The sequence below is a fragment of the Saccostrea echinata genome, unplaced genomic scaffold (genome assembly GCF_033153115.1).
Source record: "Saccostrea echinata isolate AGI-Se365-2 ecotype Australia unplaced genomic scaffold, CSIRO_AGI_Sech_v1 ptg000049l, whole genome shotgun sequence".
NCBI lineage: Eukaryota > Metazoa > Mollusca > Bivalvia > Ostreida > Ostreidae > Saccostrea > Saccostrea echinata.
In genome coordinates, this window is record NW_026889798.1 from 2,680,620 (window position 1) to 2,698,894 (window position 18,275).

General features: G+C 32.3%; 1 protein-coding gene and 1 long non-coding RNA gene across 4 annotated transcripts in view; one reads left to right on the forward strand and one right to left on the reverse strand.

Moving 5' to 3' along the window:
* Positions 1–18,275, forward strand: part of LOC133203264 (uncharacterized) — a 218,427-nt gene that overhangs the window by 1,084 nt on the left and 199,068 nt on the right. The window contains exon 2 of the mRNA XM_061339080.1: positions 2,479–2,952. Within this exon, the coding sequence (XP_061195064.1) occupies positions 2,727–2,952 (226 nt within the window). The 5' untranslated portion in view covers positions 2,479–2,726. The remainder of the gene's footprint in view (positions 1–2,478; positions 2,953–18,275) is intronic.
* LOC133203267 (uncharacterized) lies at positions 13,458–18,154 on the reverse strand. Of its 3 annotated transcripts, none has more exons than XR_009723368.1 (3): positions 15,890–16,120; positions 15,619–15,812; positions 14,233–14,324 (listed from the first exon to the last, which is right to left on the reverse strand). It is a non-coding gene; the product is annotated as an uncharacterized LOC133203267 (long non-coding RNA). The 3 variants fall into 3 exon arrangements; XR_009723369.1 differs by lacking the exon at positions 14,233–14,324 and adding an exon at positions 17,788–18,154 and having other exon boundaries at positions 15,563–15,812; positions 15,890–15,972; XR_009723367.1 differs by lacking the exons at positions 14,233–14,324; positions 15,619–15,812 and adding an exon at positions 13,458–13,541.

The window sequence follows — 18,275 nt, forward strand, 5'->3', positions numbered from 1 at the left end:
GTATCAGATGCTTTTTGTGTATAAAAATCTCAGATAGGCAAGCGTGCGCTCTATGTTTACCGAAGTGCAAAGTATTTCAAATTTGACGAAATTCCATCAGAATTGAGGAAATTCGGAAAAATGTCCAACTTCTCAACTTCTGCCCCCTTGTGGCCTCTGTGTAAGCTTTGAATCAAAATTAGTGCTGGTTTTAAAACAAGCATAATTTCAATTTCTTAACTACAAACTATCTCAGTTTTAACTGTTCTGATTTTTACATCAAAAAAGGGGCCAGATTCCGCCATTACCATACCTTGTCCTTTATTTATTTATTTTTTTTTTTTAAGATCAAAGGAAAAAAAAGGACAGAAACCCATCTACGTTGTATTGCATAACGTGATTTCCAGATCATTACTATAGATCTTTTTCACATTTCAGCGAAACTTAAAGTGAGGACTTGATCACTCTAAATTGAGAGAGATACCTATTGATTTTGAGACTAATGATGAAAGGTCAAGGTCACAAGTTTTAGAAAAACCCCATTGATTTTGAGGCCAGAAGATGAGAGATCAAGGTCAAAAATTCAAATATACATGTAGTATGAAATGGTTTCCAAATTCACTTAGATACTGTCTATAAATAAACAAGTCCACTATTTATTTCGAGGATAAAGAGTAATATTCAAAGTCTTAAATTTATACAGAATATTGTAAAAAATGGTTTCCGGGTATTTTCTTCCTTCATTATCAGACATAAATTCCAAGATTAAGCACTTTGCGTGCATAAGAAATATTTCAGAAATACTCTTTTCGAATATGCACACCATTATCTATATGAAAATATATCCAGGCACGTATCATCGTTTTAAAAAGAATTAACAAGAATTAAGATAAATAAAAATGCATTGACTCTGAAATATTAAAATATCTTATTCAAAAAAATATCTATATTTTAATTCAACCCGTTTTCCTTCCACATTTCGCATTATTTACTTTTAAACCATTCACAAAAGTAAATATATATATATATATATATATATATATATATATATATATATATATATATATATATATATATATATATATATATATATAAAATCCTGATTTATAGAAGTCTAAACAGTCCAAAGTATTTTGCTTGTCCGTACATGTAGCTTTATTTATATGTATATTTTTTTCAAAACACTTTCAGATTTAATCTGTTCTGTATAATAGTAGTTCACCTTTCCAGTGATTTTTTTGGGTCAAAATGCCATCGATATTCGGCTGTTTCCCCTCACAAAAATTAGCTATTTTTTCCCCAATTATTAGTATATTTTCCCCAATTTCAGTCATACGGAAATTATGTTTTAATTTTGAACAAAAGTCGCTAAATTCATGGCCGTAGGAACCGGGGGGGGGGGCACGGGGGGGGGGGCTGTGCCCCCCCCAATAATTTTGCCGATATATAGATTACTATAGTAAACATAGATACTATATGCTTGTGCCCCCTCAATAAAAACGCGTCTGATGAGGTTTTTTTTTTTGCTTGTCAGGAAATTTTTGTTTGGTAGGGCCCCCTCAACTGTCAACTGAAAAATGTATAGCTGTGCCCCCCCCCCCCCCCCCCCCACTGAAATTGCTTCCTACGGGCCTGAAATTTGCTGACAGAGTAAATACGTTTTTATTCTTCAATTTTATTTTCCAAATCCATGCATATGCAGCCGATTTTTTAAATGAATGTGTAAATCAATGCAGATATCCATATAAGCAGATAAATAGTTTATAATATCCTAAATGAATTAGTAAATAGTTTCCAGGTACAAGTTATATTGCATGTTGACATAATGAATTTGGTATGACTGCCATTATTACATAGAGGGTCAGGCTAGTATCAGGAAATGAACAACACATAGGTTTCAGTAAAATCAGGGAAAACAAACAAACAGTAAAGACTGTAAACTTGATTATAAATATAAGACAGTTTACTAAATAATGAGTCTAAATGCTGTTTTTTTAATGAAATTAGACAAAGCAATTCCAAGAAAATAGAAGCTTTAAGGTGTGACTAATATAAGCCATGTTCACATTCAATAAAATATTGATGTTCATTTTTTTTTTTAAATGATTATTTTATGAATTTAAATCAAATTCAAAGTTAAAATTAAACAAAAACTGTTGTTGTTACTTTGATTAAATGATTTTTCCGAATTTGAGGAAATGTCGCTAATTTTTTCCAATCCAAAAGGAGGGGGTGGTTGTTTAAAAAACAAACAAAATCACTGCTTTCCGATCAGCAGATTGAAAATTTTTAAGGCGATTCCGTGTTAATTGTAAAAGCACTGCTTTCATACTAAGTAAAGAACACTAGGCGGTTTATAAGTAAACATGAAAAACCCCCGAAGTATTCACATTATGATAGTTATTTCAATGAAAAAAAAAAAAATCAGGGTCTTTAAACTATATTATGTATCATTTCCCATTGACAGGGTTACTCCTAATGTATTCGTTCTTTTTTTAGATCAGTTCTCCACACTGACTGATGAAGAGGTGTCCGTGTTATTTTGTTTTCTGTGTTCTGACTCCGGTCCTCCTGACTTCACTGATACAGAGTGGCTGGACTTGCTTAATGAGATACGACAGGAAGTGTACGGTAAAGAGAATCCTGTAACAAGTGAGGAAGCACAGCAGACTCTGGACAGACTGAAGTCACGTGATTATCTTTGGGAAGATCAGGACAAGATAACGGAGGACACAAAGGATGAGACAATGTATAGGATAGCATCAATAAAGTATTTAATACCATTCTATTACAGTAGTTATGACACAGCCAGTGTGTACCTGAGATCAGAGATGTACAACAGAAAACCTAAAGAGAAGTGTGTCTGTAGTGATGGTTACAGTGATTACTTACTGATACTCCGTCTACAGATGAACATACTGACTCACGTCACCATGGAGGACACGTATATATATGATGAGATATACCAGATATGTAAGTCAGTGCAAAGAAATGTAGTTATTTTCAGACTCCAGAGAATGCTTAAAATGATTGATTGACTGAATATTAATATATTTATAAATAAGATAGGGTAAGCATTAATCTAATTTCATGATATAATGTCTTTGATATTGATGACTATTTTATTTACTTCATGAGGCTTGTACACAGCGACTCATGCTACAAACTGTAGATAGATGTACATGTTAAACGATTGTGAATTAATTAAAAAATAAAAGGAGAAGACAATGAACAGTGATCGATCTCTAGGAAATCTAGTAACTATACAAATATGTAAACATATGTAAACAGTGCATAAATCAGGGACGGTGATTAGATATAAATTTATGTACATGTATATCTATACGTTTTAATTTTATTTTTGTTGAAATAACAAATTTAACACTGTGACAGTCTTTGTCTTCTTCTACAGTGAATGTTTCAAACCAAATACTGAAGGAGAGTGAAGATAAAAGAGAAGAATTTCTAATGGATCTAAGAAGAGTAGGGGAGGCTGTACATTACAGAGGAAGATCACAGGACAGTGTAGATCACGTGACATGGCTCTGGAGATACAGAAACTGGGCGAGACCTGACATCGTGAGATCCTGTATAGGCCTCCATCCACACAATGATATCTACATCATTGACAACAAAGCTTACAGAAAACCAAGTAAGAAAATTAATATAATTGAAATGTTTTATTCATTTTCCTTTAGGTTTTTTTTTACAGTATTCACGGGAAGTAGTGGAGACACATAAGTTTTAGCCGTACGACTTCGATAAATAAAAACAAAAAAGTGCACTCTAAACATGAAACTAAACCTTATTCTGCAAAATACTGACCAACTTTATTTAAGGTGTCTGACATCGATAATTAAACAAAGTGTACACTAAACAGGGAACCTTACGTTATTTTGCTCAGTGTAGACTATATCCCTAGATGTATCGATCATGCTACCTTGGTCACAATAACGTTTCATGAGAATGAACAGCTCTAAAAGCTTAAATATGGTCACTGAGCCCCCCCCCCTCCCCAAAATATCCACCATTCTAAGTAAGTTTTTCATGAATATGGAATTCCTCCTTAACATTTTACTCCCCCAGCTGTGACGTAGCATCATTTTTGTAAGTGGGGGATGGGCAGCCAGAGAAAAAAAATCAACTAACCTGAAAAAAAGGGGGGAGGGAAAGAATTTGTCCAATCTGAAACCCTGTCCAAACTCGAAAATCCTTAATTCTGGGGGGGGGGGGATAATGAGGGGAGGGGGGGGGGTAGGTGAACTTCTTTCAGTCCCAATCTTTTTCATATATTGCTACATTATCTTTATTTGTCTATATTGAAAAAAGTGGGGGGACCAGCCTTTCAAAGTACATTTTCCTTAGAAAAAGTTATGTGTGGAAAAAAGTGGGGGGGGGGGCAGGCCTCCCCTTGCCCCCCTGATACTACCGGCCTGTAGTTCTACTTTAAAATAGATAATGAGTTCCTGTCTATAGTTGCAATGCTTTTATGTTTAAGTGCACATGCACTTAATATAACTTACCAGATAAAATTTGGGACGGTTGATTGCAATTACATGCGGTGTAGCAGCCGCTAATAATAAAACGCCGCTTATAATGTTAGAAATATCATTAAGCATTGCAATGCAACGCTTAATGTCATAAATTATTGCATTAATAGTTGTCATTCTCAATTCTATCATTAAGCGCCGATAAAGCGTTAGCGGTTGAGAATGCCAACTATTAATGCAATAATTTATGGCATTAAGCGTTGCAATTTTAAGCGTTGCAGTTGCAAAGCTTAATGATATATCTATCATTAAGCGGCGTTTTATCATTAACGGTTGCTACAACGCGGGGATCCATTTTTTCTCCTAAAAGGGGGGGGGGGGGGTGTTATGGATGAGCGATTATTTCCGTAAACCGGAATGTGATTATGAAATACGTATCGTGATACAGAAATTAAAATACCAGTATTTAGTATGTAAATATCAATTTCGGAAATAATTAATTTTCTTGTTAAAGTTTTTGAAAACAATTACTAAAATAAAAAAAAATGTTTAAAAGTAGGACAACGACATCCCAGCATTCAAACATGCTTTATAACATGAAGCTTTGTCTTCACAAAATATTTGTTAGAAACACTATCCAAATTCATTAAAACTAGCCAATTCAGAGAATCTGTGTCCCCGGCTTAAGGAAAAAAGAAGAGCATGCGCAGATCCGGGGGGGGGGGGGGGGGGGGGGCAGACACTCCAAGAAGGGCGGGCGGAGTCATAGGGAGATATGGTATAAAATTTTATTGCATAAACTCAAAAGCTTCTTGAGATATTGCACGGAAATGAAAGTCTTACACACACTCACAGAATGTATGAATTAACGACCTTGACCTTTGACCTTTTGACCTCAAAATAAATAGGGGTCTTCTTTAGGCCATAGGAAATTTTGGTATAAAATTTCAAAAGCTCAAAGGTTTCTCTAGAAATCGCGTTAACATGAAAGTGTAAAAAAAAAAAACAGACAGAATTTATGAATTTATGACCTTGACCTTTTGACCTCAAAATCAATAGGGGTCTTCCTTCGGCCATAGGGAGTTGTGTACAATTTCATAAAAGGGCTCAAAAGCTTCGCGAGATATATCGCGCAGAAACAAAAGTGTTACAGAAAGACGGATGGGACAGACGGATGGACAGACAGACCGAAATTAATATCCCCCATTTTTAGTGAAAGTATGGGACAAAAAAGTATAAATGAAATATCAGCCTAAGGTAATTTTTCCACATTTCTTTAAGAACAAATCTTGTAAATATAAGCTACAAAAATTCCCATACTCTACAGTGGCTTATATTCCTTTCTGTTCATGTGTAGGCTAATGTGGAGCCGAAAAACTTCACCAGGCGCAAAGTGCCAGAACGAGAAGGGTTATCTTAAGGGGGGTGGTCACCCACCAAGAAAAAAAAAATCAGGAAAAAGAACAAAATGGCGTGATATTATATAATGAAAATGAAAGCAAATCAAGTTGTCTTTCCTTGGTTAAAATCTCGAGGTGGCATGTCAGATTCGTTTTCCGGCAAATTGCGTCTGTCTGCGTTAACCTCTGAAAATGAAAGTGAAAGTAGGGGAATTCCAGACTTCTCACTGGTGTTATAATACATAAAATAATTCTGCTGATCTTATTGATAAATTACATCTGCCAAGCTTTTTTGCAAGGGAACATACTCCTTATCATTAAGTATGAGGCTCAGTTTAATACATTATCACATTTTTTTTTATTCAGTTCTGCAAATTAAGGAACTTGTAATTTTTTCTGCACTACTTTCTTCCCCTACCGATTCTAAAAATAATTAGAGGTATGTACCCAATATGAAAGAGTATTTTCTGGATTTTACAATATTTTACATCATAAGTCATACTACAGTCTATGTAGTGACACTATGCCAAATTTCAGGAAAATTCAATCATTAATAAAGATTTTACAGCATGCACAGTTCTATATGCAAAATCCTTTAAAAATGCTTTCATCTAGCCACAACTGCACCCACATTTAAGTCATCGGTTAGCCTATTAATGTACTTATACCATTTTTATTCTCTTTCATGACTTTAAATACATCAAGCAAAATTACAATCAAGCACTCATATGGGTCCATTTCTCTTATTTCAAAAAATCAATGCATTTTTGCACAAATTTGATCATCCCTCACCCTTGAATTCATTGTTTCTCCATGATAGACAAAAAAATTAAGTTTACAAATACCCCGAAAGTAGTAAAAATAGAAAGTACTGATTATTTCCTGTCCATTGATGTATCATTCAAGAAAATTGGTGTAGGAATAAAAACGTTATAAGCCTATATATTCTTGTGTACATTCATCTGTTTCAAAGGAATTTTTACGCCAATGCAAGTTCAGTCATCTATGACGTCATAATGACATCATAATAATGGATTGCTTATTACACATGTAGTGTTACTTTTCCCGTACTTTTAATCAAAGATGAAATTAGAACTAAAATATTCATTATAACTATAAAATAATAAAAATACTTGCATGAGCAGATCAAATAAATAGTCTACAGAAAATGTTTTGTTTCCATGGTAACCATTTTGTAATTTGTAGAAAAATGAAAGAGAACTTTGAAAATTTTGAATTTCCTTACAAGTCGCTCGTTTTGACTGACAAATATTAAAGAAATTTTAACTCTAGTATTTTTTAATCTTAATATTTTATCATACACAACACTATGAATGTAAAATATTGTTTTGAAATTCTTTTCAAATTATATTAGCTGTAAAATATATAGCATACATGTACAGATTAGTTTGATGGTTCACTTTCATAGCTCAAATATTCATTTAAAATCTACATTTTCTAAGCTTTAACACCACCTCCCTCCCCTCCAACCCCCCCCCCCCCCCACACACACACACACACACACAAAGAAGCTTTAGAAAATTCAACTTACATATTGAAAGTACTGCCATCATTTTACATGTGAAGACTCAAGTTGTGTTCAAATGAGTTTGTTTTTACTGACTGATAGCTTTAAACACCACCTGCATGAACCTGGAAGTTGTCCTGTATCACCATCAACCTAAAAAAAATCAATTTAAAAAATGGTGCAATAATTTATCAGCATCAAAAGCACCTAAAACATTCACAGACAGACATCAAACACACACAATCCTACCACATTCCTTTTATGCCCATAATTTGATATCAATTGAAAATTATGAATTTGCACTGATTAGTCTCAACATTGTTAAATTACATGTAAATTAATAATACAGGTAAAAAGCATGTTTACTGACAATAATTATACATTAGACAAATACATGTAATGCTGTTAATACATGTTAAATATAAAAAATGTTAGTGTGCATGTTCACGCACACACTGCTTAACTTCCACAGAACTGTAATCTGACCAACTTCTTTGAAAGAATGCACATGTATACTATGTCCTCATTCATGTAATTCTATTCCATGAAAATAAAAGTTTTCATTTACAAATATTGTAATAAGGCATGGAAACCTTTTTTTTCATTACCTCTTTCATAAAATGACAAGTGCATATCACCTACATACTGCAAGACTCAGCACTAGGTAGCACTAAGCAGTTTCGATAACTTAGGACAAACAGCACCAAATGTTTTCCCATAGACTTCCATACAAAGTTGAGCCCCTGTCACTGATTCATATATTCAATTTTGGGTATATGACTTTCTTGCCGTGAAAGTTCGAGATCTTGCAAAACAAAACATGCCAGAAAAAATATACCGTGCCGTTGCACTTTTACTTTCAAATTCCATTTTTTTACAACTAGGTGCGTTCAGCACCAAATGAAAATCTCTAACCAAAGTGCACCCCTCCCTTCAAATTTTTACCTGTAACTCCTATATATCTCAAAGAAGCCTAAGTCTTGATATGAGATTTTTATCACCTTTATTTCACTTGTCAAATACATAACAAGTCTTTTCTCTTCATGACCAATCATGTGCCGTGTAGCATTTTCTTCTCCGCACAACTTTGGGTGTCCAAAATGTCTGCACCCATGTATAAGGTTATGTAGGTGTTTTCCCTATAGAGATATACAAAACACTTGTAAAAAGTGGTCAATTTAGTACATTTAGAACACATATCCATTGGTTATCTCACCTCATGAATATTGGGACTGACAGTCCTAGCTGAGGTACACCACTGGCTGTTACATTTCACACCCCAGTCAATCAGACCTATACCTGTGAAATAGAAAAAACGTCTATAAATTGAAGCATTTTTCCACTTTTCTTCCAAAATTTTGAAATAAAATGATTAATCTAGCATATGTTTTGCTTGTTTTTCTTATTATCTCTCATAGTCTCTTAAGATAGATCATGTTAATCATTAAGGGTATCAGGTACCCGGTATAAATGAAAAATGAAAAAAATCAGCAGGTTTTTGTAAGAAAATGCTCAGTTATGGAAAGAGGAAAAGCTAATGTAGGTTAAATAATCAATGAAAAGAAAGAGAATTATGTTTGATTTAAAAGAACATTAGATTTTAAAAAAATTATATCAGGAATGGGTTGCTGGCATCAAAGAATCAAATACACCCTCACTGAAAAATTTTGTAATTCTGAAGGGGGTGACCTACATTTTAGCCATTGTTATAGGAAATTTCATGTAATAAATATTAAATATGTATATTCTCATGGAAGGCAAATATATTTATTTGCATATCATTTCTAATTATTTACATAATTATTAAATTGATTAAATGCCAAGGGCAGATAAATCATGTTGTCTGTCTGAATACAGGATTCAATTGTAAGCAAAATACTTAAATAACTGCTGTTCTGAGGAAGTTTATATTCTAACAATCTTTGAAAAGTTCTAAATAACTTAAATATTAAGAGATTAACTCTTAATGAATGCAAAGTGTTCATCCTGGGAGTGTCCATATGTTGTTCATTGTAAGAGGGGAGGGTTCATTAAACTTCTCCTTCTTGATGATGCATAGCTGAAATACATTTTATTTTATTAAAACATACTGATACATGCATGTAGTAATTTATATTATAATTAATTATTATTTACACCATCTTTTGAATTTTTTTAATAAGCATTTGTTATGTAATAGCTTAAAAATAATAATGTTTTAATAGAATTTACTCAGATAATAATAAAAAAAAATGCTCAAGAAATTTAAAAAAATTACTGCAGATAAGAATTAGTCTTGTTATTCAAATTTACTACATTAAAATTCTTTTCCTTCATTTTTTTGTATCATTAGAGCACAAATATACCCCCCCCCCTTTTCTACAGCATATCAAGATGGGATCTGACAAGGGGGAGGGATATTTAGAAACACATTTCACCATTTTTTTCACCTATAATTTTGCATATTTCTTCCATTTTCAATGTATTTTCTTTTGCAATATATTGTACAGTAATTCTAATAAAATATCCTACCAGTAACCTCTCAGTTACACCAAAAGCACAACTTTTATTTCAAACCAGCACTAATGAGATGACTGAAATCTGCTTTGCAGCTGGATTAGGCCCCTTATGTCAAAAGAAAGTAAACTATTTAGTAAACAAAACAGTCAAATATTGTTAAGAATTATACCATTAACTCTGATTAATACAAATTTGAAAGATGTTTAGTCAATCTATACCAATGTCTACACTCATAAAACACATGGATTTAAATGTATTTCTCAAGCTGCGAGGGGGATATTCATCTATTTTGTGTATTAATGATGCCAATAAATATCAATATTGTATTATTTACAACATTCCCAGTAAATTTCAGCATAAATATTCATTAAAAATATTTACATGTACATTCATTGCAAATTTGAGAGCTAGGGGCAAAATTTTGGCATTTTTGCACCATGTGGAGTCCCCATTTGGGGCCTCAGTTTACCCAAACCCTCTGATTTCTATACAGATAGTAAATATTAACCAAAGTGTAATCCCAATGCCTAAAATATAGGAATTGATTAATTTTCTGGCTGTAATCAATGTTTACCTATGCAATACATACCTACTCTATAGAACAAACACCACCAAATGTTTTCCCATAGACTTCCATACAAAGTTGAGCCCCTGTCACTGATTCATATATTCAATTTTGGGTATATGACTTTCTTGCCGTGAAAGTTCGAGATCTTGCAAAACAAAACATGCCAGAAAAAATATACCGTGCCGTTGCACTTTTACTTTCAAATTCCATTTTTTTACAACTAGGTGCGTTCAGCACCAAATGAAAATCTCTAACCAAAGTGCACCCCTCCCTTCAAATTTTTACCTGTAACTCCTATATATCTCAAAGAAGCCTAAGTCTTGATATGAGATTTTTATCACCTTTATTTCACTTGTCAAATACATAACAAGTCTTTTCTCTTCATGACCAATCATGTGCCGTGTAGCATTTTCTTCTCCGCACAACTTTGGGTGTCCAAAATGTCTGCACCCATGTATAAGGTTATGTAGGTGTTTTCCCTATAGAGATATACAAAACACTTGTAAAAAGTGGTCAATTTAGTACATTTAGAACACATATCCATTGGTTATCTCACCTCATGAATATTGGGACTGACAGTCCTAGCTGAGGTACACCACTGGCTGTTACATTTCACACCCCAGTCAATCAGACCTTTACCTGTGAAATAGAAAAAACGTCTATAAATTGAAGCATTTTTCCACTTTTCTTCCAAAATTTTGAAATAAAATGATTAATCTAGCATATGTTTTGCTTGTTTTTCTTATTATCTCTCATAGTCTCTTAAGATAGATCATGTTAATCATTAAGGGTATCAGGTACCCGGTATAAATGAAAAAAATCAGCAGGTTTTTGTAAGAAAATGCTCAGTTATGGAAAGAGGAAAAGCTAATGTAGGTTAAATAATCAATGAAAAGAAAGAGAATTATGTTTGATTTAAAAGAACATTAGATTTTAAAAAAATTATATCAGGAATGGGTTGCTGGCATCAAAGAATCAAATACACCCTCACTGAAAAATTTTGTAATTCTGAAGGGGGTGACCTACATTTTAGCCATTGTTATAGGAAATTTCATGTAATAAATATTAAATATGTATATTCTCATGGAAGGCAAATATATTTATTTGCATATCATTTCTAATTATTTACATAATTATTAAATTGATTAAATGCCAAGGGCAGATAAATCATGTTGTCTGTCTGAATACAGGATTCAATTGTAAGCAAAATACTTAAATAACTGCAGTTCTGAGGAAGTTTATATTCTAACAATCTTTGAAAAGTTCTAAATAACTTAAATATTAAGAGATAAACTAGATTTGCTAAGAAAACCATACCTGGGAATCTTAATGAATGCAAAGTGTTCATCCTGGGAGTGTCCATATGTTGTTCATTGTAAGAGGGGAGGGTTCATTAAACTTCTCCTTCTTGATGATGCATAGCTGAAATACATTTTATTTTATTAAAACATACTGATACATGCATGTAGTAATTTATATTATAATTAATTATTATTTACGCCATCTTTTGAATTTTTTTAATAAGCATTTGTTATGTAATAGCTTAAAAATAATAATGTTTTAATAGAATTTACTCAGATAATAATAATAAAAAAAAAAATGCTCAAGAAATTTAAAAAAATTACTGCAGATAAGAATTAGTCTTGTTATTCAAATTTACTACATTAAAATTCTTTTCCTTCATTTTTTTGTATCATTAGAGCACAAATATACCCCCCCCCCCTTTTCTACAGCATATCAAGATGGGATCTGACAAGGGGGAGGGATATTTAGAAACACATTTCACCATTTTTTTCACCTATAATTTTGCATATTTCTTCCATTTTCAATGTATTTTCTTTTGCAATATATTGTACAGTAATTTTAATAAAATATCCTACCAGTAACCTCTCAGTTACACCAAAAGCACAACTTTTATTTCAAACCAGCACTAATGAGATGACTGAAATCTGCTTTGCAGCTGGATTAGGCCCCTTATGTCAAAAGAAAGTAAACTATTTAGTAAACAAAACAGTCAAATATTGTTAAGAATTATTCCATTAACTCTGATTAATACAAATTTGAAAGATGTTTAGTCAATCTATACCAATGTCTACACTCATAAAACACATGGATTTAAATGTATTTCTCAAGCTGCGAGGGGGATATTCATCTATTTTGTGTATTAATGATGCCAATAAATATCAATATTGTATTATTTACAACATTCCCAGTAAATTTCAGCATAAATATTCATTAAAAATATTTACATGTACATTCATTGCAAATGTGAGAGCTAGGGGCAAAATTTTGGCATTTTTGCACCATGTGGAGTCCCCATTTGGGGCCTCAGTTTACCCAAACCCTCTGATTTCTATACAGATAGTAAATATTAACCAAAGTGTAATCCCAATGCTTAAAATATAGGAATTGATTGATTTTCTGGCTGTAATCAATGTTTACCTATGCAATACATACCTACTCTATAGGACAAACACCACCAAATGTTTTCCCATAGACTTCCATACAAAGTTGAGCCCCTGTCACTGATTCATATATTCAATTTTGGGTATATGACTTTCTTGCCGTGAAAATTCGAGATCTTGCAAAACAAAACATGCCAGAAAAAATATACCGTGCCGTTGCACTTTTACTTTCAAATTCCATTTTTTTACAACTAGGTGCGTTCAGCACCAAATGAAAATCTCTAACCAAAGTGCACCCCTCCCTTCAAATTTTTACCTGTAACTCCTATATATCTCAAAGAAGCCTAAGTCTTGATATGAGATTTTTATCACCTTTATTTCACTTGTCAAATACATAACAAGTCTTTTCTCTTCATGACCAATCATGTGCCGTGTAGCATTTTCTTCTCCCCGCACAACTTTGGGTGTCCAAAATGTCTGCACCCATGTATAAGGTTATGTAGGTGTTTTCCCTATAGAGATATACAAAACACTTGTAAAAAGTGGTCAATTTAGTACATTTAGAACACATATCCATTGGTTATCTCACCTCATGAATATTGGGACTGACAGTCCTAGCTGAGGTACACCACTGGCTGTTACATTTCACACCCCAGTCAATCAGACCTATACCTGTGAAATAGAAAAAACGTCTATAAATTGAAGCATTTTTCCACTTTTCTTCCAAAATTTTGAAATAAAATGATTAATCTAGCATATGTTTTGCTTGTTTTTCTTATTATCTCTCATAGTCTCTTAAGATAGATCATGTTAATCATTAAGGGTATCAGGTACCCGGTATAAATGAAAAAAATCAGCAGGTTTTTGTAAGAAAATGCTCAGTTATGGAAAGAGGAAAAGCTAATGTAGGTTAAATAATCAATGAAAAGAAAGAGAATTATGTTTGATTTAAAAGAACATTAGATTTTAAAAAAATTATATCAGGAATGGGTTGCTGGCATCAAAGAATCAAATACACCCTCACTGAAAAATTTTGTAATTCTGAAGGGGGTGACCTACATTTTAGCCATTGTTATAGGAAATTTCATGTAATAAATATTAAATATGTATATTCTCATGGAAGGCAAATATATTTATTTGCATATCATTTCTAATTATTTACATAATTATTAAATTGATTAAATGCCAAGGGCAGATAAATCATGTTGTCTGTCTGAATACAGGATTCAATTGTAAGCAAAATACTTAAATAACTGCAGTTCTGAGGAAGTTTATATTCTAACAATCTTTGAAAAGTTCTAAATAACTTAAATATTAAGAGATTAACTAGATCTGCTAAGAAAACCATACCTGGGAATCTTAATGAATGCAAAGTGTTCATCCTGGGAGTGTCCATATGTTGTTCATTGTAAGAGGGGAGGGTTCATTAAACTTCTCCTTCTTGATGATGCATAGCTGAAATACATTTTATTTTATTAAAACATACTGATACATGCATGTAGTAATTTATATTATAATTAATTATTATTTACACCATCTTTTGAATTTTTTTTATAAGCATTTGTTATGTAATAGCTTAAAAATAATAATGTTTTAATAGAATTTACTCAGATAATAATAAAAAAAAAATGCTCAAGAAATTTAAAAAAATTACTGCAGATAAGAATTAGTCTTGTTATTCAAATTTACTACATTAAAATTCTTTTCCTTCATTTTTTAGTATCATTAGAGCACAAATATACCCCCCCCCCTTTTCTACAGCATATCAAGATGGGATCTGACAAGGGGGAGGGATATTTAGAAACACATTTCACCATTTTTTTCACCTATAATTTTGCATATTTCTTCCATTTTCAATGTATTTTCTTTTGCAATATATTGTACAGTAATTTTAATAAAATATCCTACCAGTAACCTCTCAGTTACACCAAAAGCACAACTTTTATTTCAAACCAGCACTAATGAGATGACTGAAATCTGCTTTGCAGCTGGATTAGGCCCCTTATGTCAAAAGAAAGTAAACTATTTAGTAAACAAAACAGTCAAATATTGTTAAGAATTATTCCATTAACTCTGATTAATACAAATTTGAAAGATGTTTAGTCAATCTATACCAATGTCTACACTCATAAAACACATGGATTTAAATGTATTTCTCAAGCTGCGAGGGGGATATTCATCTATTTTGTGTATTAATGATGCCAATAAATATCAATATTGTATTATTTACAACATTCCCAGTAAATTTCAGCATAAATATTCATTAAAAATATTTACATGTACATTCATTGCAAATGTGAGAGCTAGGGGCAAAATTTTGGCATTTTTGCACCATGTGGTGTCCCCATTTGGGGCCTCAGTTTACCCAAACCCTCTGATTTCTATACAGATAGTAAATATTAACCAAAGTGTAATCCCAATGCTTAAAATATAGGAATTGATTGATTTTCTGGCTGTAATCAATGTTTACCTATGCAATACATACCTACTCTATAGGACAAACACCACCAAATGTTTTCCCATAGACTTCCATACAAAGTTGAGCCCCTGTCACTGATTCATATATTCAATTTTGGGTATATGACTTTCTTGCCGTGAAAGTTCGAGATCTTGCAAAACAAAACATGCCAGAAAAAATATACCGTGCCTTTGCACTTTTACTTTCAAATTCCATTTTTTTACAACTAGGTGCGTTCAGCACCAAATGAAAATCTCTAACCAAAGTGCACCCCTCCCTTCAAACTTTTACCTGTAACTCCTATATATCTCAAAGAAGCCTAAGTCTTGATATGAGATTTTTATCACCTTTATTTCACTTGTCAAATACATAACAAGTCTTTTCTCTTCATGACCAATCATGTGCCGTGTAGCATTTTCTTCTCCGCACAACTTTGGGTGTCCAAAATGTCTGCACCCATGTATAAGGTTATGTAGGTGTTTTCCCTATAGAGATATACAAAACACTTGTAAAAAGTGGTCAATTTAGTACATTTAGAACACATATCCATTGGTTATCTCACCTCATGAATATTGGGACTGACAGTCCTAGCTGAGGTACACCACTGGCTGTTACATTTCACACCCCAGTCAATCAGACCTATACCTGTGAAATAGAAAAAACGTCTATAAATTGAAGCATTTTTCCACTTTTCTTCCAAAATTTTGAAATAAAATGATTAATCTAGCATATGTTTTGCTTGTTTTTCTTATTATCTCTCATAGTCTCTTAAGATAGATCATGTTAATCATTAAGGGTATCAGGTACCCGGTATAAATGAAAAAAATCAGCAGGTTTTTGTAAGAAAATGCTCAGTTATGGAAAGAGGAAAAGCTAATGTAGGTTAAATAATCAATGAAAAGAAAGAGAATTATGTTTGATTTAAAAGAACATTAGATTTTAAAAAAATTATATCAGGAATGGGTTGCTGGCATCAAAGAATCAAATACACCCTCACTGAAAAATTTTGTAATTCTGAAGGGGGTGACCTACATTTTAGCCATTGTTATAGGAAATTTCATGTAATAAATATTAAATATGTATATTCTCATGGAAGGCAAATATATTTATTTGCATATCATTTCTAATTATTTACATAATTATTAAATTGATTAAATGCCAAGGGCAGATAAATCATGTTGTCTGTCTGAATACAGGATTCAATTGTAAGCAAAATACTTAAATAACTGCAGTTCTGAGGAAGTTTATATTCTAACAATCTTTGAAAAGTTCTAAATAACTTAAATATTAAGAGATAAACTAGATTTGCTAAGAAAACCATACCTTGGAATCTTAATGAATGCAAAGTGTTCATCCTGGGAGTGTCCATATGTTGTTCATTGTAAGAGGGGAGGGTTCATTAAACTTCTCCTTCTTGATGATGCATAGCTGAAATACATTTTATTTTATTAAAACATACTGATACATGCATGTAGTAATTTATATTATAATTAATTATTATTTACACCATCTTTTGAATTTTTTTTATAAGCATTTGTTATGTAATAGCTTAAAAATAATAATGTTTTAATAGAATTTACTCAGATAATAATAATAAAAAAAAATGCTCAAGAAATTTAAAAAAATTACTGCAGATAAGAATTAGTCTTGTTATTCAAATTTACTACATTAAAATTCTTTTCCTTCATTTTTTTGTATCATTAGAGCACAAATATACCCCCCCCCCTTTTCTACAGCATATCAAGATGGGATCTGACAAGGGGGAGGGATATTTAGAAACACATTTCACCATTTTTTTCACCTATAATTTTGCATATTTCTTCCATTTTCAATGTATTTTCTTTTGCAATATATTGTACAGTAATTTTAATAAAATATCCTACCAGTAACCTCTCAGTTACACCAAAAGCACAACTTTTATTTCAAACCAGCACTAATGAGATGACTGAAATCTGCTTTGCAGCTGGATTAGGCCCCTTATGTCAAAAGAAAGTAAACTATTTAGTAAACAAAACAGTCAAATATTGTTAAGAATTATTCCATTAACTCTGATTAATACAAATTTGAAAGATGTTTAGTCAATCTATACCAATGTCTACACTCATAAAACACATGGATTTAAATGTATTTCTCAAGCTGCGAGGGGGATATTCATCTATTTTGTGTATTAATGATGCCAATAAATATCAATATTGTATTATTTACAACATTCCCAGTAAATTTCAGCATAAATATTCATTAAAAATATTTACATGTACATTCATTGCAAATGTGAGAGCTAGGGGCAAAATTTTGGCATTTTTGCACCATGTGGAGTCCCCATTTGGGGCCTCAGTTTACCCAAACCCTCTGATTTCTATACAGATAGTAAATATTAACCAAAGTGTAATCCCAATGCTTAAAATATAGGAATTGATTGATTTTCTGGCTGTAATCAATGTTTACCTATGCAATACATACCTACTCTATAGGACAAACACCACCAAATGTTTTCCCATAGACTTCCATACAAAGTTGAGCCCCTGTCACTGATTCATATATTCAATTTTGGGTATATGACTTTCTTGCCGTGAAAGTTCGAGATCTTGCAAAACAAAACATGCCAGAAAAAATATACCGTGCCGTTGCACTTTTACTTTCAAATTCCATTTTTTTACAACTAGGTGCGTTCAGCACCAAATGAAAATCTCTAACCAAAGTGCACCCCTCCCTTCAAACTTTTACCTGTAACTCCTATATATCTCAAAGAAGCCTAAGTCTTGATATGAGATTTTTATCACCTTTATTTCACTTGTCAAATACATAACAAGTCTTTTCTCTTAATGACCAATCATGTGCCGTGTAGCATTTTCTTCTCCCCGCACAACTTTGGGTGTCCAAAATGTCTGCACCCATGTATAAGGTTATGTAGGTGTTTTTCCCTTACTGCCACTCTACTTTCACTTTGA